This window comes from Carcharhinus amblyrhynchos, chromosome 20, assembly GCF_965287045.1.
Source record: "Carcharhinus amblyrhynchos chromosome 20, sCarAmb.v2.hapA, whole genome shotgun sequence".
Lineage (NCBI taxonomy): Eukaryota > Metazoa > Chordata > Chondrichthyes > Carcharhiniformes > Carcharhinidae > Carcharhinus > Carcharhinus amblyrhynchos.
In genome coordinates, this window is record NC_137343.1 from 36895320 (window position 1) to 36921346 (window position 26027).

The 26027-nt window shown below is 41.7% G+C and overlaps 1 protein-coding gene across 1 annotated transcript in view; it reads left to right on the plus strand.

The window, feature by feature from the left end:
- Positions 1-26027, plus strand: part of ksr2 (kinase suppressor of ras 2) — a 350091-nt gene that overhangs the window by 284567 nt on the left and 39497 nt on the right. Inside the window, exons 16-17 of the mRNA XM_080208702.1 lie at positions 16359-16455; positions 18055-18188. Coding sequence (XP_080064828.1) covers positions 16359-16455; positions 18055-18188 — 231 coding nt within the window. The remainder of the gene's footprint in view (positions 1-16358; positions 16456-18054; positions 18189-26027) is intronic.

The window sequence follows — 26027 nt, forward strand, 5'->3', positions numbered from 1 at the left end:
ATTTCCTCTTGTTGGAAAATTTGGACTGTTCAGCCTGATAGACTGGTGGATACACATTCAATAGTATATTTCAAAAGGGAATTAGAATTAGCTAATTAAAATGAAGGCGTGGGATTAATTGGATTGCTCTTTCACAAAAGAGTCAACACAGACGTGTTGAGCCACATGGTCACGATCTGTGCTATGTTATTCTATGATTGGCAGCATTTTTAGGTGAGAGGAGAGTATTTTCATTTTGATCAGTCCATTAAGTCAAAAGCTTTAGGCTAGACTTTGCAGTCTGTAGCCCCCTTTATTACACTCAAACTTGCCCAACTTTCTGTGGGTGACTACACTGGAAGTTCCTGTCAGAATAAAACAAAATGTAATGTCTTTGACAGTGCAGTTGAGACCTATATGAATGAGGAAAGCAGCTGGATGTCCTTAATCAATCATATCATAGAATCATTCATGAAAAATGTCATCAGATGCGAAAAGAGAAATAAAGAGATGGAATAAAGAGAGATTAAGAGAAAGTAATAAAAGTAACATGACAGAATCAATTTTAGTTATTTACAACAATATTACAAATCTGGAAGAATGAGCCACCACACATTTTAAAAAAAGTTAATTTTCAAAATCAGAGTGGCTATTTGGCAATAATTAAGAATTATCACAGTGTAAAGTGAGTACTCAGACCAAATGGGCAAGTTTTAAACTTTTCCGGCACGTTTAGTTTGTATGGTTAGTATTCCCCCATCTTGCCCATGACTGGGATTATCCAGTCCTGCTGTTTTGAATGGAGATTTGACTGAGTGCCAAATTTTCCATTCTCACTGGCAGCAGTAGTGGGCAGTGTGAGACTGAAGAATTCCGGCCAACACATCGAATAAACAAAGCAATAGCCTGTTGTTCAGTGTATTTTAATGGCGATTCTGTTGACATTGTACAGCTTTGGAAGGACCAAGGCATCTCATACAGCAAATTCCTGATTTATGTGTTTGACTGCGCATGTGCTGCGTTGGTAGCTGCGGTTCCAGTTTCCACGTAAATAAATTAGGCGCGCTGGCTAGGATTTTCCAGCTCCGCCAGTCACTCTGGTCCCACTGAAAGTTAGTGGACTTTTGGCTGGCCTGCTGCGTCTCCTCGGGCGGGACCAGAAAATCCCAGCTGCTGTCTTTCCTACCGCAAATTCAGATCCACTTTTGTTTTCAATAGTAAGATAGGTTATGATGTAGAAAAGACAAAATGTTCTTGGGATTTTGTGCAGCAGTTTGATAAGGAAAGTTGGTGTTGATTAATTTTACTGCAGAGAAAACCTGTCTGTTTTAAAGGGCAGTGTTTGGGGCCAAGGTTTCCTAAGAAACTACAAACACTGATTACCAATTTGTAATGTGACCTGGCAGCAGGGAACTACCTAGTTTTCAATCATCCACAATGTATTAAATTTAAGAGACTGCTTGTTAATTCTTCCAGCTTTGTCTTATTTCCTCCAGTTATTATGGCAAAGTGAACAAATGCAACTGAAATTATTTTGTAGCAATTATCATTGTTAAATAATGAGACTGTACTTCAATAGTACTTCATTAGTCATAAAGCACTTTGGGATATGTAACTGGAGTCATAAAAACAGAATACTTTTGAACTTTATGGGCTTCCAAAGCTGCAAATTGTTTCAACATATGTTTGGTGCAGCAAAGAATCATCTTCTGAGAGCGGAACTAAAAATGCATTGATTGGAGTGAATGGATGATCTTTATTGTGCTTAACTCAAAAGTGGCAATTGTTCAATTAATTTTCATTGACATTCAGTGTTTCCTTAACTCACTTTTCTAACAGATTTAGAAGTTTGACTGGGTGTTCTTATTGCATCACATTCATCTGAGTTGTGCGCAAATGTGAACAAAGATCATTAATTTGGGCTTCTTGAGTCATATTTTACTTGCATGTGTGTCTATGTGGGCGAAATCTATTTGAAACAAACAGAATTTAAGTAAATTCATTATCAGTAGTATCATTGCAGAATTATTGCCAGATAGTAGAGCAGTACAAGATCTGGATATTATGGTGCAGTTCGATTGAAGTGCACCTGAAATCTGGGAGAATGAAAGCATTAAAAAAAAATCAGAAACTTCAGCCAACCCTATGTCCAATGATGGATCATGTTAATGAGGAACCATACAGTGATTTCAAACAGTCTTTAAGTGTTTATAACAAATGATATGAGGAAGCATACAGTCATTTGAAATGAGCTTTAAACGTTTATAGCAAATGATTTTGTCAATAGAGCAAAATAAATTAACTTGAAAATAGAGAATCTTAAACCACTTAATCTGTTTAAAAGCCTATAGGAGACATTACGAAGCAGACTATTGGATTCTAAAAGTGAATTGGCCTCAGTTGAACTCCAGGAAGATGGATATGAGGACGAAGTAGATAACAGCAGATAAGATTTGAAAAAAATTAAGGAAAAGGATTTGTGCTTTGCACTGTGCTTCAAACAGAAGGGCTACTAGTTCATGCCTTATAAAATACTTGTGTTAATCTTAACGCTCATCAAGCTTTCTGCTGAACATGTTGCATTTATTTTAGATTGTGTTTTCATGCTAACAGAAAAATAGCTTGAGGTCCAATTCTGTGATGCCCCAGAATTTCACCTTGGGAAGAATGTGATTTGTTTCACACCAAATTCTTCCAGCTGTGGATTAGGGAGTCCAATGATGCTGCACTATCAGTTTGTGCAGACCTCATTTAAATTGTAGAAGGTTGCAGAATTTTAAGAGTTTGAGTAAGACACTGCCTATTATTCCCTGTGCCTATAAAATAACTGTTAAAATAGCAAAGAGATTTACTTTTTCAACTGAGTACTTTTACTGGACATTTGGCCCGTTCATATGTAAATCCAACAGTGTCAGACTCCTACTAGTGGATGTTTCAATGGCATCGGTCAAAGTGCTCATGGCAATTATTCTAAGTCCATTTCCTCACTGCTTTAAAACTTGCCTAGAGATATTCATGAAGATACCCTTAATGCATGCTACACTGAACTTCTTTAAAGTCCTTTACCTATACTGCAGTGAGGTTAGAGTTCCATTGCTAAAATCAAGATTTCCAGCAAAGTGTCAACTCTTTGTCCATGTGCTTGACATGTGATGCGACGTCACAGCCTGATCCACTTCTTTCTTATTTTACTCCTACCAGCAGCTTGCCTTGTGAATTGTAAATACCAGGTATTTCACCCTCTAACTGAATAGCTACATCTTTGTGATTGCTGAAATCTGTGACCGCATGGTACTTTGATGTGCTGAAAATCATGCTGCCATTAGGTCCTGTCACCTTATTTTGCAAGGAGCTGATGGAAAGGAAAGCTAACTGACTGTGCATGGTCAGGACAATGCTTGCAATGAGAAGTTAGAAGTTGTATTTTGATACAGAGGCAGGTAGCTCGAATCAGGAAATTTCCTGCCTTACCAGACCCATTTTTGTTATAAAGTACCTTGATACGTGCAACATTTGCTCCAGTGGGAGAGTTCAAAATGGAGTTGGGCTCACTGATTCCAGAAATGGAGTGTAAATGGCCACGGGAATGAGCAATTGCAAAGGCAAGCTGGTTAGTAGGACTGCCTCAGTTCTGAGTCTTTGTTTTAAAAGTTATTAGGCCTGCTAGCCTTCACCCCTCATACGCTGCACCTACGCACCAACTGTTACAGTCCCTCGTAACTTTCATGACAATTCAAAGCCAGCTCATGCTCCCAACCCACCCCCACCCTTTCGTCCCCTCATGTCCTCCATCACCTCCATAGCCAATCATCTAGTTTTTACCATGGGCAATCTTCAGGAGACATGTGGAGATGCAAAAAATAAACTTCTGACAATCTAACGCAGCTCTAACTCCTACAAAATTAATGGTAAGTAATTCCCAATTATTAAACCCATTTTAAATCTCCTCCAGTGCTTGATCTCTTATGAAAACAAACAAACGTATATTTCACTTACCAAATAAAAGACAGCTAATCCTTTACTAGCCTCTTCTGACTAATAATGAAACCATGAACTCAGAAACCCCAGCTGAGATAACTGTGATTTTTGAAACTCAGCCAAAAATTCATAATGACAGCTCTTTCGGAAAGGGCTGTATAGAAATTGCACAAACAGAAGCTAATTGTTTTTAACCTATGCCTGTCAATCAAAGCAGTAGAGTGATTTTTAAATTTACAGTTGTAATTACAGTTTTTTTTAAGTTTTAGAAAAGGGGATTAAAAAACCTACGCTCATAAGTTATCAAGTTAAACAGATATTGTCTGCCCCTTTAAGAGCATTTACACCTATTACATGAATTCATGACTCTTATTCTGTGGGACAGTTTGCAACTGTCAAAATAGGGTCTGTTTCAGACAACCAGGTTCATAATTTGCCTCACCTCCTTTCTCCTATCAGTAAAAATGATTCAGCTGAAAACTTCAGGTAGAACTTCTGAATGTGGGTCTGCCCATCCTTTCTAAACGTTCATGAATTCTTCTTGACTTTACAAGAATGCATCCGAAAGCACCACAATATATATAATGCATTATGTAGTTACTTGCCTAGTTTAATCTTTACTCTGAAGATGAAGAAAGGGAGTTAGGATGTGAAGGATTAGTATATGGAGAATGCTTGCTAGGGCTAGGTGAGGGCAACACATTGCTAATTCATCTTCATTGCCCCTCTCTCCAAGGGTAGGGTCAGATGTCTGAAGATTGACAGTCACTCGTCAGTCGCTGTTGTTGCGCATCGACTCAGCCTGTAATCTCAATGCAAGGAAGAAGGTTATATAGGAACTTTCTTGGAAACTCAAACAGTGCCCTGGTGAACACTGTCCTTTTTGAGGCTAAGACAGTGCAAATAAATTAGCAATTCTGATTGCCGATTGCAACAGAATTTTCAAATGCTAAGCACAAGATATCAAATGCAGTGTAATTGTGATCTCCACATCCCATTGAGTGAAAGAGAGATGACAAGAGGGCTAAATGCTCTCATAATGCTCCTTCCCTGAGGAAGATCAGAAAACAGATTCTTTGGGGCTACATTTTCCATGACAGAAGAGCAAGCACTTGTGACAAACTTGCTGTACCACCCTCCCAGATCGAAGGAAACCATTTCTAAGTCTGACATACTTTGGATATTGCATTCACTGGGCCTCCATCTCCTGCCTTGCAATTTGGACTTCATTCGATACAGCAGGGCAGCATTCATGCCAAAAGGAGCTGCTGGCCTTATTCAGTGCATCTTTTGTAGCAGTGCTTCCAAGGAATGGTTGATGAAAGAGTCCGTTTTGCACACCTTTCACTTTCATGATGCTCCCTGTACCTCCAGGTCTTCTATTTGTGCCATCAGTGGTTCCTGCTTTGAGATGTTCCATCTGTACTGGTTTTGCGCAGACAGAATACCCAACCCCAATCCCCAAACCAATCATATTCTTGTGCTATCTCCCTTTAAACATTTTACATTCACAGCAACTCTAAACAGATTAAGGTAAAGAGTTTGCCTTGCAAAATTCAGCAAGACCATCTCTATTCCTGATACAGGCATAGCTTGAAGTATTTTTAGCATAGATGTGCACAGCCAAGACTTTGCAAGCCACATAAAATCAGGACTTTGTAGTTAAGTTGATTACTGAGGGATAGTTTTCTGATTTCTTACACCCACACAAAGCAGTATTGAGAAGTTCAGATACACAGTGATGTAAAGGCACCATAATCACACGCAGCATGTAAGAAAGAAAAAGATTTGAATTGACATAGCGCCTTTTATAACCCACATGTCCAAAGCACTTTACAGTCAATTAATTACTTTTTAAAGTAATTGGTGTAATGTTGGTAATGCAGCGGCTAATTTATACACAGCAAGACCCTACAAATAGCAACCAGTAATGTTGATCACTGGTTAAATGTTGGTCAGGGCAGTGGGAAAAACTTCCTTGCTCTATTTCAAAATAGCAATATGGAATTTTTAATGTTCAGCAGAGAGGAGAATCTTGCCTTGATTTAATGTATTTTATTAAGTCCATCCGGTGTGCTTCACAATGATTTCATTACAGTTTCCAGACTATCTTGTTTTTTGTACTTCAGTCCTGCATGTGCATGCTGGCAACACACATTAGGAAATACCATGTCCCAACCCTAAAGTTTTCTGACCATCCAAATTGAACACAGGAAAAGTATGGATGGAATCTAGAATTTCCAGACATCTGCTCTTCGCTATGTCAGGGATGCTACTCATTATGGTTGGACTAATATTTTTCAATGAGTGCCACGGTCTTCTTACTCAACTGGTTGTGCAGTAGCATTATCACTGAACGAGCAATCCAGAGATCCTGGGTAAAGCCCTGGGACCCAGGAATCCCACCACGGCAAATAATGAAATTAGAACTTGTAAAAATCTAGAATTAATCTACCAGTGTAGACTACTGTAAAAATCCATCTGATTCACTAATGTCCTTTAGGGAAGGAAATCTTTCATCCTTACCTGGTCTGGCCTAGATGTGACTCCCGGCACACACAAATGTGGTTGACTCTTAAATGACCCCCTTGAGCAATTTGGGATGGGCAATAAATGCTGGTCCAGATAGTGATGCCCATATCTCTTAAAATAATTTAAAAACAATTAGAGGTTGTTGTTTAACATTTCTAATTGTGGCGAAAAACCATGCATTATCATGAAAAACATTTTTTACTGCTTCCAAAAGGAGGCAGTTTTATTAGGTGGCTCCAAATAAAGGTCACTGTCTATTACACATCAGATGTGGCAAAGCCATTTATCAGTGTAGCATGATACTTTTCATTTAACATTGTAGAAACCTAGAAATAACTATGTGTGATATATCATATCTTTCTTTTCTTTTCTGCCACTTTAATGAAGGTGTAAAATCTAATTAAAATGAAAGTAAATAAAAGGAATTCCTTTGTTAAAATTGTGAGATATAAGAATTGAATACAAATATATTTTATGTTTCTATAACAATACCGTAGACAGTTGTTTCCAGGCTTGAGTTCCTTTGGGTAATCAGTATGGACAATAGAGGCACGTAAAAGCCTTTCATAACCTACTGATCATTTGAAGTGCTTGTAGAATCTCTGGTACAGCCCATTGCTATTTGCTTAATCATTGCGTTCCTATGCTGCTGTCTGCAGTGATCAATGCCCTGATTGATTGTGGGCTCAGGAACATAGAAGGCAATAGATATTCAAGTCAAGACTGGCTACGTGCTGCTCATGCCAGAGGAGTTGTGAGCTGATTGCACATAATTTTCCAATGCATAATTTTTCGTAGTCCCTTGTGACCTAATTGGGAGGGGTGACTCAACTCCTGGCGAAACTGAGGAGATGCAATCATTGAAAATGATTGTATGCATGGGAGCAAATGACAAAATGTCTTAGAACCTAAGGAAATGTTCAAAAACCATTCAATCCCTTTGGAGAATCCTCAAGGGTGATGAGAAATAAGTGCTGGGTAAAAATTAAGTGACAAGAAGACAACTGTGGAGCTATGAAGTAGGATTATTGTAGGTGAAAGAGTAGACCTCAGATATAATGGTGGGAAAAAAACTAATTATATGATGCATGAGATGGCTGGTTAAAAAAAAAGTGAGTAGCTGATCCCAGTGATTGCCAAAGGTCTGCAGTACAGGGTTGCCAACTCTGGTTGGACCTATTCCTGGACATGTCATCATATCCTGGCCACCAACTGTCCTGCCCAGTATCCTAGACATCTGCCAATCGAACAGCAGCTAGACTCCCCATTATCCACTGGATGATTCTTGGCAGTCAGTCAAGTAGACTTTTTCTCCATGCCCAGTGTTTTCAAAATGGTAAACAAAAGTGTGCAAAGATTGTTTTTTAAGCCACAATCTTTATCACCCCTTGTTGACTTTTCTCCAGGGTTGCTCAGCAGCATCCTGGAGGTAAGTATTTAATTTCTGGAGACTCTAGGGCAATCCTGGAGAATTGGCAGCCCAGTACAGCATGTTGGAATAAGCCTAAGGCCTAACAGATAAAGTCTGAAGTGACCTTCGCAGCCATGGCCAGACTGTATATCTGATGGAATTTGGCTCCATATCAGATTAGAATGAATGCTACAATCCTGCCATTGTCTCCTTGGCAACGGAAGCTCAGACACACGCAGATTTCCTTGGAAAAGTTGAGGATAAATGTCCCCGGTCTATGTTTGTGGGTGGGAGGATAATGGCAGGTGTACACAGTCCTTCTGCGTCACCTGCTTGGCATGCCTAGATCCCTCTTCTTCTGCTTGAGAACTTAAATATAGCAGCATTCACATAAGGAAGCATATTATGCAAATTTCTGAAACATGGCAATGCCAATACTCGTCACACCAAGCTTTCTCACCAAGTAAAGTGAGCAAAAATAAAATGACTGAAAAAAAGCCTGGACTGAAATGCTTGTAAAGCATCTTGAAAAAGTCTTCGACTCTATTTTGTCAGATCTTTGAGGACGGGCTGAGAGGCAGCAAAATGGCAGAGAAGGCATTTAGTGGTGTGCCCATCATCTTACTGTTTTCATACCATTTTGCCAGCGCTGGGACAAATGGCAGATGGCCCTCTTGCCTGGAGCCAAATCAAGCTACCTGTGGTCAATTAAGGGCCTCTTCCTGTTGGGCTGATATTTTGCAAGCAATTGGGGGTGTCTCCCATGGATGCAGATACTGCCAGGTAAAGCGGCCTCCCAATAGGCTCCAAGGTTGGGGGTGTGGAGGTCTATGTTTTGGGTACTCTTTGGCACACCACAAGATCTGCCCCACAGCAATGATGTTGCCCATCTTCAGCAAGCTTCACCCATTCTCTCCCATCCAACCCCTTCTGCCCTTCGCCATCAGGCATCTGCCTACCTGGCCCTTGCATTTTCTGACCCCATTCAACTGTCTTTGAAGACACATGGTCATCAATGCACTCTCAACCCCAGAAGCAATCTAACAATAGTCACTGCTAGCAGTGACCGTCCTAAGGCAGCTGAGATACATGGAAACACGGAAAATAGGAGCTGGAGTGGGCCATTTGGCCCTGTGGGTCATTTGACCCTGCTTGGGAATGAACAAGCAGGGTATCTTTAATTGGATGGCCATCTTTAATTGGATGGCAGCCCCAGCAGCAGCTACCTAACTGGCCGCCACCAGCAAAATGTGGCCCTCAATCCCACTAACGCCAAAGTGGTGTCCTGCTTATTTTGGACCCTGCAGCTGGACTTCTGCCACCTCTACAAATGCCGGTTACTATTTGTCTTAATTGAAATCATCAATTCTCCAAACACTCGCTGCCTAGCAATCTTTGAATGTGGTTACATATTGATGACGAAATGTACAGCTGCAAAATGGTGTTTATGTCCATACATTATTTTATGATAAGGGAGCTGATGCTTCTGATCGGAGCTTCCTGTGCCTGTTATAATGCCCATTAGATTTGTGACTCACGCTCATTACGGATGGAGGTTGAGCCTAGGTGATCCTTGCTCATTGACACTCTCCGCTTTGTCATGTAAACAAGCAAAATCAAGGCAAAACAGCTAAGAGTAGAGACTACGAAGGTGTACAAGTATACCCTAACACAGTAACACAACATTTCACCCTTTGGTGCCTGCTCTTTTTTGCTGGTTGTTTGCAAAACAGAGATCTGACATGGCACCAGACCTTTCAAATAAATAATAATCAGAACCATAGCTTGAAATACCTGAAACTCTGATGTTCATGCCCTTCAGCGATGGTGGGGAAGGGAAGGGGCATGTGGTGTTAGGCACTCTGAAAAATACCAAGGATGAGTTAATTCATAGAATCAGAATCATAGAATCCCTACAGTGCAGAAAGAGTCAATTCGGTCCATCATGTCTGCACTGACACAGTATGTGGATAAGCCTACGAGAGGAGAGGCTGTACTTGATCTGCTACTGGCTAATGATCCTGGACAGGTGTGTTGGATCTCTCGGTGGGAGAGCATCTTGAGGGTAGCAGTCATAATTCTATCTCCTTCATGATAGCATTGGAAAGAGATAGGATCAGGCAGGCTAGGAAAGTGTTTATCTGGAGTAAGAGGAAATATGAAGCCATCAGGCAGGAAATTAGATGAGTAAATTGGAAGGAGGTGTTCTTGGGGAGAAGTACGGAAGGAAGATGGCGGATTTTCAAGGAATGTTTGTCTGGAGCTCTGCACGACAATGTTCCGATGAGACAGGGAAGTTTTGGTAGGTTACGGGAACCGTGGTGCATGAAGGTTGTAATGAACCTAGTCATAAAGAAAAGAAAGGTGTACAGAAGGTTCAGAGAGCTAGACAATGTTAAAGATCTAGAGGAGTATACGGGTTGTAGGAAGGAGCTTAAAAAGGAAATTAGGGGAGCCAGAAGGGCTCATGAGGAGGCCTTGGCGGGTAAGATTAAGGAGAACCCCAAGGCGTTCTACAAATATGTGAAGTGTAAAAGGATGAGATGTGAAGGAATAGGACCCATAAAAGGTGAAGGGGGAAAAGTTTGTGCGGAACCAGTAGAAATGGCAGAGGTGCTTAATGAATATTTTACCTTGGTGTTCACGGTGGAAAATGATCTGGGAGGTTGTACTGCAGGTTTGCGGCGGACTGAAAAGATTGAGTATGTGGACGTTAAGAAAGAGGAATTTTTAAATTGCATCAAGATAGATAAGTCACCAGGATCGGATGGGATGTACCCCAGGTTACTGGGGGAGACGAGGGAAGAGATTGCAGAGCCTCTGGCGATGATCTTTGCATCATCCATGGAGACGGGAGAGGTTCCGGAGGATTGGAGGATTACAGATGTGGTTCCTATTTTCAAGAAATGGAACGCGGACAGCCCAGGAAATTACTGACCGGTGAGTCTGACCTCAGTGGTTGGTAAGTTGATGGAGAGGATCCTGAGGGACAGGATTTATGAACATTTAGAGAAGTTTAGTATGATCAAAAGTAGTCGCACAGCTTTGTCAAGGGCAGATCGTGCCTTACGAGCCTAGTTGAGTTCTTTGAAAATGTGACTAAACACATTGACGAAGGAAGAGCAGTGGATGTGGTTTATATGGACTTCAGCAAGGCGTTTGATAAGGTCCCCCATGCAAGATTTCTTGAGAAAGTAAGAGGGCACAGGATCCAAGGGGCTGTTGCCTTGTGGATCCAGAACTGGCTTGCCTGCAGAAGGCAGAGAGTGGTTGTGGATGGGTCTTTTTCTGCATGGAGGTCAGTCACCAGTGGAGTGCCCCAGGGATCTGTTCTAGGACCCTTGCTGTTTGTAATTTTCATAAATGACCTGGATGAGGAAGTGGAGGGATGGGTTGGTAAGTTTGCCGACGACACAAAGGTTGGTGGCGTTGTGGATAGTCTGGAAGGATGTCAGAAGTTGCAGCAGGACATAGATAGGATGAAAGCCTGGGCGGAGATGGACTTCAACACGGATAAATGTGTAGTGGTCCATTTTGGCAGGTCCAATGGGATGAAGGAGTATAATATCAAAGATAGGACTCTTAGCAGTGTAGAGGATCAGAAGGACCTTGGGATCCGGGTCCATAGGACTCTTAAATCGGCCTCGCCGGTGGAGGATGTGGTCAAGAAGGCGTATGGTGTACTAGCCTTAATTAATCAAGGGATTGAGTTTAGAAGTCGGGAGATAATGCTGCAACTCTATAAGACCCTTGTCAGACCCCACTTGGAGTACTGTGCGCAGTTCTGATCGCCTCACTACAGGAAGGATGTGGAAGCTATCGAAAGAGTGCAGAGGAGATTTACAAGGATGTTGCCTGGATTGCGTGGCATGCCTTATGAAGATAGGTTGAGGGAGCTCAGTCTTTTCTCCCTGGAGAGACGAAGGATGAGAGGTGACCTGATAGAGGTTTATAAGATGTTGAGAGGTATAAATAGAGTGGATTCTCAGAGGCTATTTCGCAGGGCTGAAATGGTTGCTACAAGAGGACACAGGTTTAAGGTGCTGGGGAGTAGGTACAGAGCAGATATCAGGGGTAAGTTTTTCACTCAGAGGGTGGTGGGTGAGTGGAATCGGCTGCCGTCGGTGGTGGTGGAGTCGAACTCGTTGGGGTCTTTTAAGAGACTTCTGGATGAGTACATGGGATTTAATGGGATAGAGGGTTATAGATAGGCCTGATAGGTAGGGATATGATCAGTGCAACTTGTGGGCCGAAGGGCCTGTTTGTGTGTAGTGTTCTATGTTCTAACCACAATCCCATCCAGGCCCTATCCCTGTAATCCCACATATGTATCTTATTAATCTCCCCTACACTAAGGGACACTTTATCATAGCCAGTTCACTTAACCCTCACATCTTTAGACTAATTGCCGATATCTTAAAAAGACCAAATATTTTCAGGGAAGATAGGAGCATTTTTAGATGCTAACTGATTTGAGAGTGAAACCATTGCTAAAGAAAGACTACAATAAGGAGTGATGTTGGTTTGTAAATGCTGATAGTTACCACAGTGAAAATTTCATACTGAAGAATTGTGACCAAGGTTGAAGTTTGTAACTGAGGAATGCTAGTAAGCAAAGTGTGAGATTAAATAGTCATGTGCATTCTAACTATGCCCTTGTCCAGCTCTGCACAGTTTCCACTTATGGGAAGCAAAATGCCTCCCCCTGGTAAAGAAAATCAATGAATTGTTGATCCTTTCTGTATGAAAGTTTCCCTTTGCATGTTTTTTTGCAGTGTTTTCGTAGTATAATTTAAGTTAAATATCAGATGAGGTGAATGACTCATTTGATTATGCTGAAATAAAATGTGTAAACACCTACTGAACACCTACACTGAAGGAAGATCACAAACGATAGATAGAAAGGGACAATAGTCTAAGCTGATTATTCACGTTTACCTTTTTCTCTCCATCTTGTGTCTATTCAATTCTCACACTTGTAATTTTTACACTTGTGCCTAATAAACTCAAATATGTTCATTAAAAACAGCAATGCTAAACAGAAAGGGAATCTACAACGTTACAATAACTTAAGTATTTTTTTAAAAACGGGAAGTCAGGTTTCTGATATTCGTAAGAACATAAGAAATAGGAGCAGGAGTAGGCCAACTAGCCCTTCGAGCCTGCCCTGCCATTCAATAAGATCATGGCTGATCTGTCTTGGCTCAGTTCCACATTCCCGCCCTCTCCCCATAACCCTTAATCCCCTCTCTTATCAAAAACTCATCAACCCACGTCTTAAAAATATTTAGCAAGGTAGCCTCCACCACTTCAACGGGCAGAGAATTCCAGAGATTCACCACCCTTTGAGTGAAGAAGTTCCTCCTCAACGCTGTTCTAAACCGCCCCCCCTTTATCTTGAGGCTGTGCCCCCTAGTCCTACTATCCTTTCTGAGCGGGAAGAGTCTCTCCACCTCTATCCTATCCATCCCATTCATCATCTTATACGTCTCAATGAGATCTCCCCTCATTCTTCTAAACTCTAACGAGTACAAGCCTAATTTATTCAGCCTCTCCTCATAGCTCAACCCCCTCAACTCCGGCATCAGCCTAGTAAACCTCCTCTGCACTCCCTCCAAGGCCAAAATATCCTTGCGTAAGTACGGCGCCCAAAACTGCACACAGTACTCCAGCTGTGGCCTCACCAATGCCCTATACAGCCGCAGCAAGACCTCCCTACTTTTATATTCAATCCCCCTCGCTATGAAGGCCAGCATCCCATTAGCCTTCCTGACCACCTGCTGCACCTGCAAGCTGGGTTTTTGCGACTCATGCACAAGGACCCCGAGGTCCCTCTGCACCGTCGCCTGCTGCAGGTTTTCTCCACGTAAGTAATAATCCTTCCTACCATTATTCCTACCAAAGTGGACCACCTCGCACTTGCCAACATTAAATTCCATCTGCCATTTCCTGGCCCATTCGCCCAGCCTATCTAGATCCTTCTGTGGACTCTCACCACCCTCCGCACAATTTGCCTTTCCACCAATCTTGGTGTCATCAGCAAATTTCGACACCCTACACTCGGTTCCCTCCTCCAGATCATCTATATAAATGGTGAATAGCTGAGGCCCCAGCACCGACCCCTGGGGCACTCCACTAGTCACCATCCGCCAATCCGAATAGCACCCACTGACCCCCACTCTCTGCCTCCTATTTGACAACCAATCCTCTATCCACGCTAACACCCTACCCCCAACTCCATGCCCCCTTACCTTCTGCAATAACCTCTTGTGAGGTACCTTGTCAAACGCCTTCTGAAAATCAAGAAAGACCACATCCACCGGCTCTCCTCTATCCACCGCCCTAGACACATCCTCATAGAACTCCAGTAAATTTGTCAGACACGACTTCCCTTTAACGAAACCGTGTTGCGTCTGCTCTATCAAGCAGTTCCCCTCAAGATGCCTCGCTATTTCCTCCTTGATGACGGATTCTAACATTTTACCTACAACAGACGTTAAACTAACAGGCCTATAATTCTTGAAAACATGGACTATTGCCCGGGCAGGAGTTAAGGATTTACAAGCAGCTGTCTCCTGGCAACAGGTGTTAACCTGTACCTAACCTCAACAACAATATCTTGCATATACATCAGCACCTTTAATGTAATGAAGCATCGCAGCGAGGTGAAGAGATTTTGGCAGGGTTGAGGAAGGTGAAGACATAGCTACCAATGGTGGAGCAAATAAAATCTGATATGCTCAAGGCAGAAGTTAGATGAGTGCACATATTTAAAGGGTTATACAGCTGGAGCAGATTCCATAGATGAGAGGGGTGAGATGTTATGGAGAAAATTGAAAACAAGGATGAGAATTTGAAAACCAAGGCTTTGTTTGACTGGGAGCCAATGTATTTCAGTGAGCTCAGGACTGGTGTGCGAATGGGACCTGCTGCAAGATGGGGCACAGGCAGCAAAGGTTTGGATGCATCAAGTTTACAGTCAGTTAAATATGGGTAGCCCTTCAGGAGGGTCCTTGAATAGACAAATCTTGATTCTCTGGTCTCCTCTGTGGCAGAACCCGTTGCAAGTGAGAACGGAGAATTTAGTGTTCCAATCAAAATGCCATTCACTCTCAACACCACGAGAAATTCCCAGCCATGAACAAGAACAGAAGATTTCAGCCAATATTCCTGTTCCAATAAAGTAACAAATGATCAAACTTTTAGGGAAATGCATGGGAGTTACACTGGCACATTCTATTATGGAAAATGAGTTTGGATCTTCTCAAGTCAAAAAATAGGGATTTTAGTAATATCATACTCTTGTAGCAATTATAGTTTTCAGCGTTGTATTGCAGGCAGTGCATTTAGAACTATCTGATATGGAGACTCCCAAGGCAATAAATGAGAATTTGCCCTACAATCAGCCACATCTCCACATGTTGGTTGCAATTCATGCTGTGATGATTCAAACACACACACATCTTTCCAAAATTTAAATTTTCCAAAGGCAGAAAAGGTGAGATGGTAAATGAGAAACCCCATTCCAATATAAATTTAACATGGTCCCTTAGAAGCTTAACTAGAAGTGGGATTTATAACTTGGCTTGCTTCATTTATTTTGTGGATTATAATCATCCTACCTGTCGAGTATTCTGTTACTTAAACAACCACATTGTAAGGTACAGAGAAGTATATCGAGACCATTGCTGTTATACTCTCAAGGAGTCAAGATCCTTTCAGCAACCAATCATTTCTCAAATAAACAGTGGTTCTGCAAGTGTCAATACATTCATCTGAAACCTGTTGCCTGAGCTGTATGTAGGAGGCTAGAGTCTCTCGAGACACAGGTGATAAGCTCCTAGTTCAAAGAGTTTGCTGTTCATATCATAGTAAACAACTCCAGTACTATTACATGCAGCAGATGGGTACACTGAAGCCAAACTCACTGAGATCAACAATATCCAAAGGGAGTGCTCATGGCAATCTTCAAAGATCAATATCTTAGATCCTACATTTGGGCGTTTGAGTAAGTGAAAGATAGGATGCTTTATATGGGTATTGTTTGAAGTACTTGAGGGAATTGTATTGCTCCATCATTGCATGTCAGTTTCTTGCTAAGCAAATGCCTTATTATAAATAAATGTGCATGTGCATATGGAGACTGTTCCATTTACAGTTTTCCAGAAGACCCTTTGTCAGAAATCATCATAAAAAGTATCACCCCTTGTATTAATCTGTTCTTTTTTAGATTCTTGCTGAATCAATATTATATTTTCAGTATTAACAGATTTTAAGTCTTTAATATATTACATATCTATTAAAATATTTTAAATTACAATTTTAATGTAACAAGACTAAGATTTTAATTCATTTTTGTTAGTTATATATGTTAATGAGTGTTGCCAATAATTTCAGGTTCCCACTGCTTGCAGTTAAGCTTGCAGGCATTTAGTATTTGCTTATTTTTTGTTTGCAGCCTCTGCAAGGGAAGAACTTTGTACTCAGTGGTTAGAGATGCTAAAATGGTGCTGGATGTGAACAAGACCAGACAAATTGCTCAGGAGATTGTGAAGGTGCGTAAAGTGTTACAATCCCTATACAGATAGCTAACTTTTGAAAAGAGACTTGAATTCCCAGTGACTGACTGAAAGGATTTAAGGTTTTAAGTTTTAAGAGTTTTGCTGGAACAAATTAAAAATACCATTGATTGACCATTATGTAGTTGGCAATCTATGATTTAACCTACGGAAAAAATCCTCCCTCCCTGCACATTTGAACCTGACCCGCCGCCATGACTATACTTCATGCTGTCCCTTAAATGGACCCTTTATTCCTTCAGAACCAGTCCAAAACTGTTCTCCGCTACCAATGGCCTGCCTGTTATCTCTCTTGTTCTCTTTCAGAATCTTGCAAACTCCGCATGGATCTGTGAATTTTAGTGATACTTCAGGAAATTCTGTAATCGAATACCATAGTGGCTTGTTAGGGGTCCTCCCATCTTAAAGCCCATTTCCATGGCAATGAGAATAACATGAAACACCTACATAGGTAGGAATGCTAATTAGCTATCCCCTAGATGCCCAACTCCTTTCTTGCTTAGCATTAAATAGACAATTTACTGTAAAACTTGATATTCCTGACACTTCCCTATATAGATGTTCTTACCACTGTTCATAGGTTTGAGCATCTGGCACCTTTTCTGCAAGTTGGTTGACTTGGGCCCCTTTTGCCCCATGGCAATCCAGCTTTCCAGCCTTGTTTCAAGGCAAAATTCTGAGCATGTCACATCATCCTCTTCATTTCTCCATTTTATCATAACAAGTTGGTGCCAAAATGGAAATCTTGTGTCACAGTGGCAATATCCCTACCTCTGAGCTAGAAAGTCTGGGTTCAAGTCCACCTCTGGGACTTGATAATCTAGCCAGCTAGGTTGAATATCAATCTGTAAATCCTTCTAATATATATGATGGCAGGCAGTAAAAGCAGGAATGTTTCCTGGTCAACTGTACGGCAGAAGGCAATGGCAAACCACTGCAGCACTTTGCAAAGCATAATCATGGACCAATCCAATGGAGGTCCATTGCTGTTAAAGCATGATACCTGAAGGAGGAGGAGGAGTCTCAAAACTATATACTCTTATAAGCTTTGTAACTGTATTTATAACAAAATGCAGAAAAATAGTGTACTAAAATATGACATTTTTATGTTCAAAAAATTGAGTCATAGAATCCCTACAGTGCAGAAGGAGGCCATTTGGCCCATCGAGTCTACACCGACCACAGTCCACCCAGGCCCTATTCCTCTAACCCCACATTTTCACCCTGCTAATGCCCTGAGGGTCATTTTAGCATGGCCAATCAACTTAATATCTTTGGACTGTGGGAGGAAACAGAGCACCCAGAAGAAACCCGCGCAGACATGGGGAGAATGTGCAAACGCCACAAAGACAGTGACCCAAGGCCAGAATTGAACCTGGGTCCCTGGTGCTGAGAGTCATTTAACATCAGGCCACTGATGCTAATAAAATATGGAAAGAACTTCACTTTTTGTGCTGATTAGTTGCATAATATTTGTACCTTGAGAAAAGATAATTCTTGTTCTTGTTCTGAGGCATTCTGTGTTAATTACCTCCATGCACTTAATTTAAAACATCTTTTTCTTTTATTTTCAAGGGAATGGGTTACCTACATGCTAAAGGAATTATTCACAAAGATTTGAAGTCAAAGAATATATTCTATGATAATGGAAAGATAATAATTACCGATTTTGGCCTCTTCAGCATCTCTGGAGCTTTACAAGAGGGCAGGTACAGTACTGCAGGGCATCCAAATCATTGCTGTTAAGGATTTAAGCAATATCAATCATTTGTATCAATAGTTGTCCTTTCTTACAAGTTTGCATTTTATTTCTCCACAAATTGGAGATTTTTTTTCCATTTTATGCTACAGAAGAGCAGCCTTTTTACTTGAAAATGTACCAAAACTGTGGACAGGATGGAAATTTATTATTTTTGCTGTAAGTTCTATTTTAAATTATTTTAAGAAATATTTAATTCTGCAGCTGGCAAGAAAGAAATGTTGCGAAGCTAAGGTAAAGGGTAAAGCAAGTGGGAAAATGGACTTGTTTTGTTTTAGTTTTGAACGTTAAAGTTATTGAATAGTAATGTGGTGGTCATGGTGAACTAATCAAAATTCTTATGCATCTTACCTTTTGACAGTACTTATTCGACTTTGTCAACTGTGTACTACACACTGAGTGCATTGATTAGCAACAGCACATCCACTTGCATTTGGGAAAAGTGTAATTTTTAAAAATGTGTTTCAGCAGATGCATTTCATTTATTTCCTCTGCCCGAGGTTCAGTTGCACTAAGTGCCCTTCTCTCACCGAGAGGCATGGATAGAGAAAGCATTCCAAAGTGGAGATTTTTAAACAGCAGAATCACAGCAGAGTGAGGGGCAAAGAGAAGTCCTGTGCTGGAACAGAAGAGGGTCCTTCCAGGGTAATTAGAAATCGCCAACTTCAGATGACACAAGACCTTCAGAAGATTTGAAAATGAAAGTGAAATTGTTGATGTTGGGCCATGCGGGTGATGGTGGGGGGTGCTACTCCTTGGAGTAGGTAGGTTGACAAGAATGTGGGATGATGTAGGTGAGGATGCAGGCTGCAAGAAGTTTAGGCCAGTGATGTTGATCTGAAAAAGCCAGCGGGAAGATTTGCGAGGAGTCAGGACATCAGTGATGATGTTGTGGACTAGGATTTAGGCAGCAGGAGAGGAATTGTGCGAGTGCTTGATGGATTTCATTAGTGAGATGAGTGAGCTGAGAGGTGAAAAGGACAGTGAAGAGAAACTGTAAGGAATGGAGAAGGTGAGAGCATAGTCCTCTGGAGGGCAGATATTGGAGTTAGGAACTTGTGGGAGTTGCAGGGATTAGGGAGTCAGTGGATACATCTGCTGCAACATGGATGCCTCTGATTTTGGGCACAAATAAGATCTATAAATTCATTGCATTTGGAATTGGAGGTGAAGTGATCAAATTTGCAGAAGACATATTCATGGAAAAAGGTGATTAGAGTACTTGCCCCTTTTCAGGATGGTTTTGGAGTAGTATGGCTTTGCCCAGGGAGAGGGTCCTATAACACTTGAGTGATCCAGCAGAAGCTTCCAGCTGATATTTTAACCATGCAATATGTATCATTCTGTATCAGTCTGTTGAATTGAAAATGCTGAGATAACTGTTATACTGAGGGACTGAAATAGGCAGGTGACCTTACGTGTGAACTCAGAATGCCCTTGTTGAGATAATTGTACCTTTTGAAAGTCAGCCAAGCATTTATAAAAAGCCTTTACTCAAATGTCAGCAAATCCCAACTGTTGAAACTGCTAGAAGTTGGAAATTAAAACTGCTCAAGTTTGTTTTTAACTCACCTTCAGTTTTTTTCATTTTTATGGGGCACAAAATTTTAATAACTTCAAATCATGGTAATTAAACAGATCTTACCATTCTTCAACAACATTTACTTCTACTGTTAAAATTTGTCACTCTAAAACTGTGGGTGAAAGCACTTGCAACAGCCAAAATATTGTCTGTTTGACTCAGTGTTAAGCATGACCCTCCTGAGTTTGGGTTTTCCTCCGATGTGAATCATGCCCACCACCTTTCCCCTACTGAAAAAAATGGGAACTGTTGGAAATAGCAGCGGAGCTTCCATATTTGAGTAATGAGTTGATTGGAGATAGTCAGCATGGTTTTGTAGCGGGTAGGTCGTGCCTTACTAACCTTATTGAGTTTTTTGAGAAAGTGACCAAAGAGGTGGATGGGGGTAAGGCAGTGGACGTGGTGTATATGGATTTTAGTAAGGCGTTTGATAAGGTTCACCATGGTAGGCTTCTGCACAAAATGCAGATGTATGGGATTGGGGGTGATCTGGGGAATTGGATCAGGAATTGGCTAGCGGATAGGAGACAGAGGGTAGTGGTTGACGGTAAATATTCATCATGGAGTTCGGTTACAAGTGGTGTGCCTCAGGGATCTGTGTTGGGGCCACTGCTGTTTGTGATTTTTATTAATGATCTGGATGAGGGTATAGTTGGGTGGATCAGTAAATTTGCTGATGACACCAAAGTCGGAGGTGTGGTAGATAGTGAGGAAGGGTGTCATAGTTTGCAGGAAGACTTAGACAGGTTGCAGAGCTGGGCCGAGAGGTGGCGGATGGAGTTTAATGCAGAGAAATGTGAGGTAATTCACTTTGGTAGGAATAACAGATGTGTTGAGTATAGGGCTAACGGGAAGACTTTGAATAGTGTGGAGGAGCAGAGGGATCTAGGTGTATGTGTACATAGATCCCTGAAAGTTGGGAATCAAGTAGATAAGGTTGTTAAGAAGGCATACAGTGTCTTGGCGTTTATTGGTAGGGGGATTGAATTTAGGAGTCGTAGCGTTATGTTGCAACTGTACACAACTCTGGTGCGGCCGCACTTGGAGTATTGTGTGCAGTTCTGGTCCCCACATTACAGGAAGGATGTGGAGGCTTTGGAGAGGGTGCAGAGGAGGTTTACCAGGATGTTGCCTGGTATGGAGGGGAGATCCTATGAGGAGAGGCTGAGGGATTTGGGGTTGTTTTCGCTGGAAAGAAGGCGGCTAAGAGGGGATCTTATTGAAACATATAAGATGATTAGAGGTTTAGATAGGGTGGATAGTGATAGCCTTTTTCCTCTGGTGGAAAAATCTAGCACGAGGGGGCATGGCTTTAAACTAAGGGGGGGTAGTTATAGGACAGATGTCAGGGGTAGGTTCTTTACCCAGAGGGTGGTGAGGGATTGGAATGCCCTGCCTGCTGCAGTTGTAAATGCGCCTAGTTTGGGGGCGTTTAAGAGGTCTGTGGACAGGTTTATGGACGAAAAGGGATTGGTTTAGGTTACTGGGTCATTGTTGTTGGTTTTTTTTTAACTGGTCGGCGCAACATCGTGGGCCGAAGGGCCTGTTCTGCGCTGTAATGTTCTATGTTCTATGTTCTATATCTGGGTTTCAACCACCATTTTTAAAGGTTGATCCAGTCTCCTGAAGTCCACAAATATTGGGACCTTCAGAGTCTGGAAACATGAGTTCAAGTGAAAGTTTCTGAATTCAACAGTGAAGAATTAGAATTAGAAACACAAAAGGAGCCAATCAAGCCCACCTGTGCTGGCTTTTTGCTGGGGCGATCCAAAATTTATCCCAGTACACCATGCTCTACCCATAGCTCTGTAACTGTCTCTACTTCAAATATTTATCCAGTGCCCCCTGAAAGATATTGTGGTTTTTGCTGTGACAAAACACTCCAAATTCTGTGTAAAAAAATTACACCCCAGTGTAAAAATCACTCCATGATTGGGGCAGGCAGGAACCCAGAGGCAATTGCATCTCGCTGCAACCCCCCACCACCCCAAACCCACAAATTCATCATTATTTCATTACACTTGCATTATATACCCCTATTTATAAAATGCAACATTGCAGTGTTTTTTTTAAATTGCTTTGTCTGCTGCAATTGTCTACATTTCTCTGTTACTCTGAACTCTTTGCATCAAATGCATACTATAATTTCTTGTACCTTTTCTCCCAAAATCTATTGCATCTACCACCAGTTTGTCCATTCCTCATTTTGGCCTTCTCTACCTGAAGAATAATCTAATGATTTGGCTAGCTTGAAAAGTTAAAACACACCTCGTAATGCTCAAAGTTGAAGTTCCGTTTAATCAGAGGACCTCTTAGCCACAATTCTAAGCATGACCTCAGGAGACACTTGAATTAAGCATCAGCTGCTTTCTGAAAAATATCGATAAACATCGGGCATCGGATAGACCAGTTCAAGAAAGATTCTGTAAATCTGTGTTAGCTTTCCTGGACTGTGAAGGCATCCACGATGCAAATATGATGTTACCCCTCTTTAAAACAAAACTTCTTTGTGCGATTGCTGAACTCTGCTTTTTGATGCATCTGTTTGGAACACCTTGAGGCAGCACACTCAAATAGGTAGGAACTCAGAGGGAATTCTGTCCCTGCAATTTCATCTCTCCACCTGCCTAAAAACCTGCCAGTGGGGGAGCAGAAAATTCAAACCAACAAGCTCATCAATCAGCAAAAGGGTGGCAGAGTGATTAGTACTGCTGTCTCACAGCTCCAAGGACTCAGATTCAATCCTGGCCTTAGTTGACTGTGTGGAGTTTGCACGTTCCCCCCTTGTCTTCATGGGTTGAGTCGATACAGACTCGATAGGCCGAATGGCCTCCTTCTGCACCGTAGGAATTCTATGGTCCTGTTATGGTTCTATTTCAATACACTTGTATTATATACCATTATAATCAGACTAAAGCATACTGCATGTTCTGCTCCACTTTTATTTTATATATATAGACTAGCCAAGTCTGGAGATAACAAAGGCAGAGATGAGAGTTTCAGCAGCAGATGAACACATCTAAATTGTAGAAAAACCAAGATAGTCCACCATAAGTCCACGAACTTTACTATTTTCTAAAGGAGGAAAATATATCCCATGATGTTTGATGCAGTATGCAATTTAAAAATTACAGCCTAGTGAAATGTCAAATAAAGCATTGCTTTCTTCCTCATATTAAATTAAATTGCACTCATTAGATAATTCAGTGTCATATAATGTATTATTTATTCCTCTACAATGTAAAGCATACATTTAAATAGGGACATAATGACTTCAAATTGCTTGCACTGAAAGACTGAACATTAAGATAATTGTGACTTCAAAATGCAGCAATTTCTCATGAGACAAGAGAAATGCATCGCTTTTATCTGGACCTCTGAGCCCCATACTGGATTTAGTATGTTACAGAAGCTTTCACAAATTGTTGCTATTCTGAGCAATTTTCCGTCTGGATTGCATTTTTAAAGCATTTATGTAATTAAAAATATCCACGTGCTTTGGAAATGCAAAGGAAAATTAGCATAGTAGATTTTAAGGACAATTTCAATGAGAAACAAACCTTTTTCTTTACTTGCAATGCATTTCCTTAACAGCTGTATGCCCTGCTCTCCACCTCATGACCAAATTGTCCATGAGGGCCTACAGTCTATATTGACATATGAAGAATGTCGCAGGGATTAGTGTGCCAGTGAACCCAACAGGATTCAGTATTTTAGGCAGAGGAGGGGATTACAGTGCATTCTGTGTATTTCCCATGGAATGGGATCGCTGGGCTGAATGTTTCTGCCTTCATTTTTTTATGATTACTGGGAATGTTTTTGTGTCAATGACCTGTTTGGTGGAGTCGCAGACATCCCAGTTAAACTTGGGTGACTGTGTGGAATCTGCACGTTGTCCCAGTGTCCATGTGGGTTTTCTCTGGGTGCTCTGTTTCCTCCCACAGTGCAAAGATGTGCAGGTTTGGTTGATTGCCATGCTAAATTGCCCGTTAGTATCAGGGAGAATTAGCAGGATAAATATGTGGTGTTGCGGGGATAGAGCCTACGTAGGATTGTTGTCTGCAGGCTCGATGGGCCGAACAGAAAAATGGACTATTATTTAAATGGTAAAAAATTTGCGGCATGCTGCTGTGCAGAGGGACCTGAGTGTCCTTGTGTAGGAATCTCAAGGAGTTGGTCTGCAGGTGCAGTAGGTAATTAAGAAGGCACATGGAATTTTGTCCTTCATTGCTAGACGGATGGAGTTTAAAAACTATAACTGTATAAGGTGCTGGTGAGGCCACACCTGGAGTACCTGGAGTTTTGGTCTCCATACTTGAGAAAGAGTATACTAGCACTGGAGGGGGTGCAGAGGAGATTCACTTCACTTGATTTCGGAGTTGAGAGGGTTGGCTTATAAGGAGAGACTGAGTAGACTGGGGCTATACTCATTGGAATTCAGAAGAATGAGGGGAGATCTTATAGAAACATATAACATTATGAAGGAAATAGATAAGGAAAGCAGGGAAGTTGTTTCCACTGGCGGGTGAAACTAGAACTAGGTGGCATAGCCTCAAAATAAGGGGAAGCAGATTTACAGCTGAGTTGAGGACGAACTTTTTCACACAAAGGATTATGAATCTGTGGAATTCCCTGCCCATTGAAGCAGTTGAGGCTATCTCAATGTTTTCAAGGCAAGGTTAGATAAATTTTTGAACAGTAAAGGAATTAAGGATTATGGTGAGTGGGTGGGTAAGTGGAGCTGAGTCCACAAAAAGATCAGCCATGAGGGGCCAGTTGGCCTACTCCTGCAATAGTTCTTATAAATGACCTCCTGCAGTGTAGGAATTGCATGAAGTGTAGGCCTTGTAAAGCAGAGGCATTTCAGTATGCTCTGAGGCCTCTGGTAATTAACTTTGCAGGAGATTTGTTCTCAGGTGAAGTTGGAAGAAGTTAGAACAGCTTTGGGTTGTTTATTTCCTTGGCTGTTTAGTTGGTGCGCAGCTTGTTCAATGTCTGTCTGATGGATTTTTGGCTGTAGAACGCCTTCTTGCTGCTTTAAAAAGCAGGCAACAAACATAACTTTCACCATGTCACCTGTTACTAGTCCAAAGTCCTTTTCCAATTTGGATCGGTGGCCTGGTCGATTAATAAACTCTGTGTGATGACTTTCACACCTTGAGAGTTTGAGGCAGCTAATATTTTTGGTGGCGTTCACACCAGAATTTGGCTAAGTGTCAGTTCCGATGAGAAAACTGGCTTGAAGCTCTCCAGCTCCATTGACCAGTTTTCTCTCTGAGCTTTGAGCCTCTGCAAGCCTGAAAAAAAATGAATGTGCATGGTTTATGCCGTCAATCTGGCAAGGCAGGGAATCTTACAGCCAATAAGGTCGAGGTGCCATCTTTAAAGGACACCCCAAATTGGAACTCAAAGCTTACTTCTCCTGCCCCTTCGCAGTCATCACTGGCACCACCATCCCCACCCATCCCAATCATCACCAGTATCACCATTCCCACCATCCCACCAACACCCCCCCACCCCGCAACGATCATGGCCAGTGTTCACATCCACCTTCAGTGCCTACTCCCACCCATCACAAATAGCCCCCCCCAGTGAGGCTCCACCTAGGATCCACCCTGGTACTGGTTGGCACTGCCAGATTGACACTGTCATCAGCAGCCTAGCAGTGTTAGCCTGTGCTGGGGGACATTATCAGGGCACTGCCAGGCCATGTCCCCCTCTCCTGGGGACTATACTGACCTTTGCGCCCCCATAGGGATCCCCTCAACAGGTCTACATACCCGAGTGAACTATCAAGAGCCTCTCCGATATGACATCATAACGTGAGGCGGAGCCTACTTAATCCTATTCAAATATATTTGAATCCATCAAAATCAGTTTCTTGGGGCATGAACCTGATTATGTGGGTGGCAAAAATCAGAAATCACAATCTTGTTGGCAAGACTCGCGATTTCTGGATTTTTTCGCGGAATTTGCAGCCCCGCCAGTGAAACCGTGCACAGAGAGTGCAGGCTCAAGATTTCACCCAACGTATCTGAATGAAACATTGGAATTGAAATGACCCTTTTCAATGATTTTCAGGGAAAGGCATCAGTTAAGCTCAGTCTGAAAAGTTTATTTGTTCTTTCTTGAGATGGGGAAGCGTTTCAGTCCTCAAGAAATCAGGCAATCCTCCAGCTACCATATCTTTGTAGCTCTTTGTGTTTT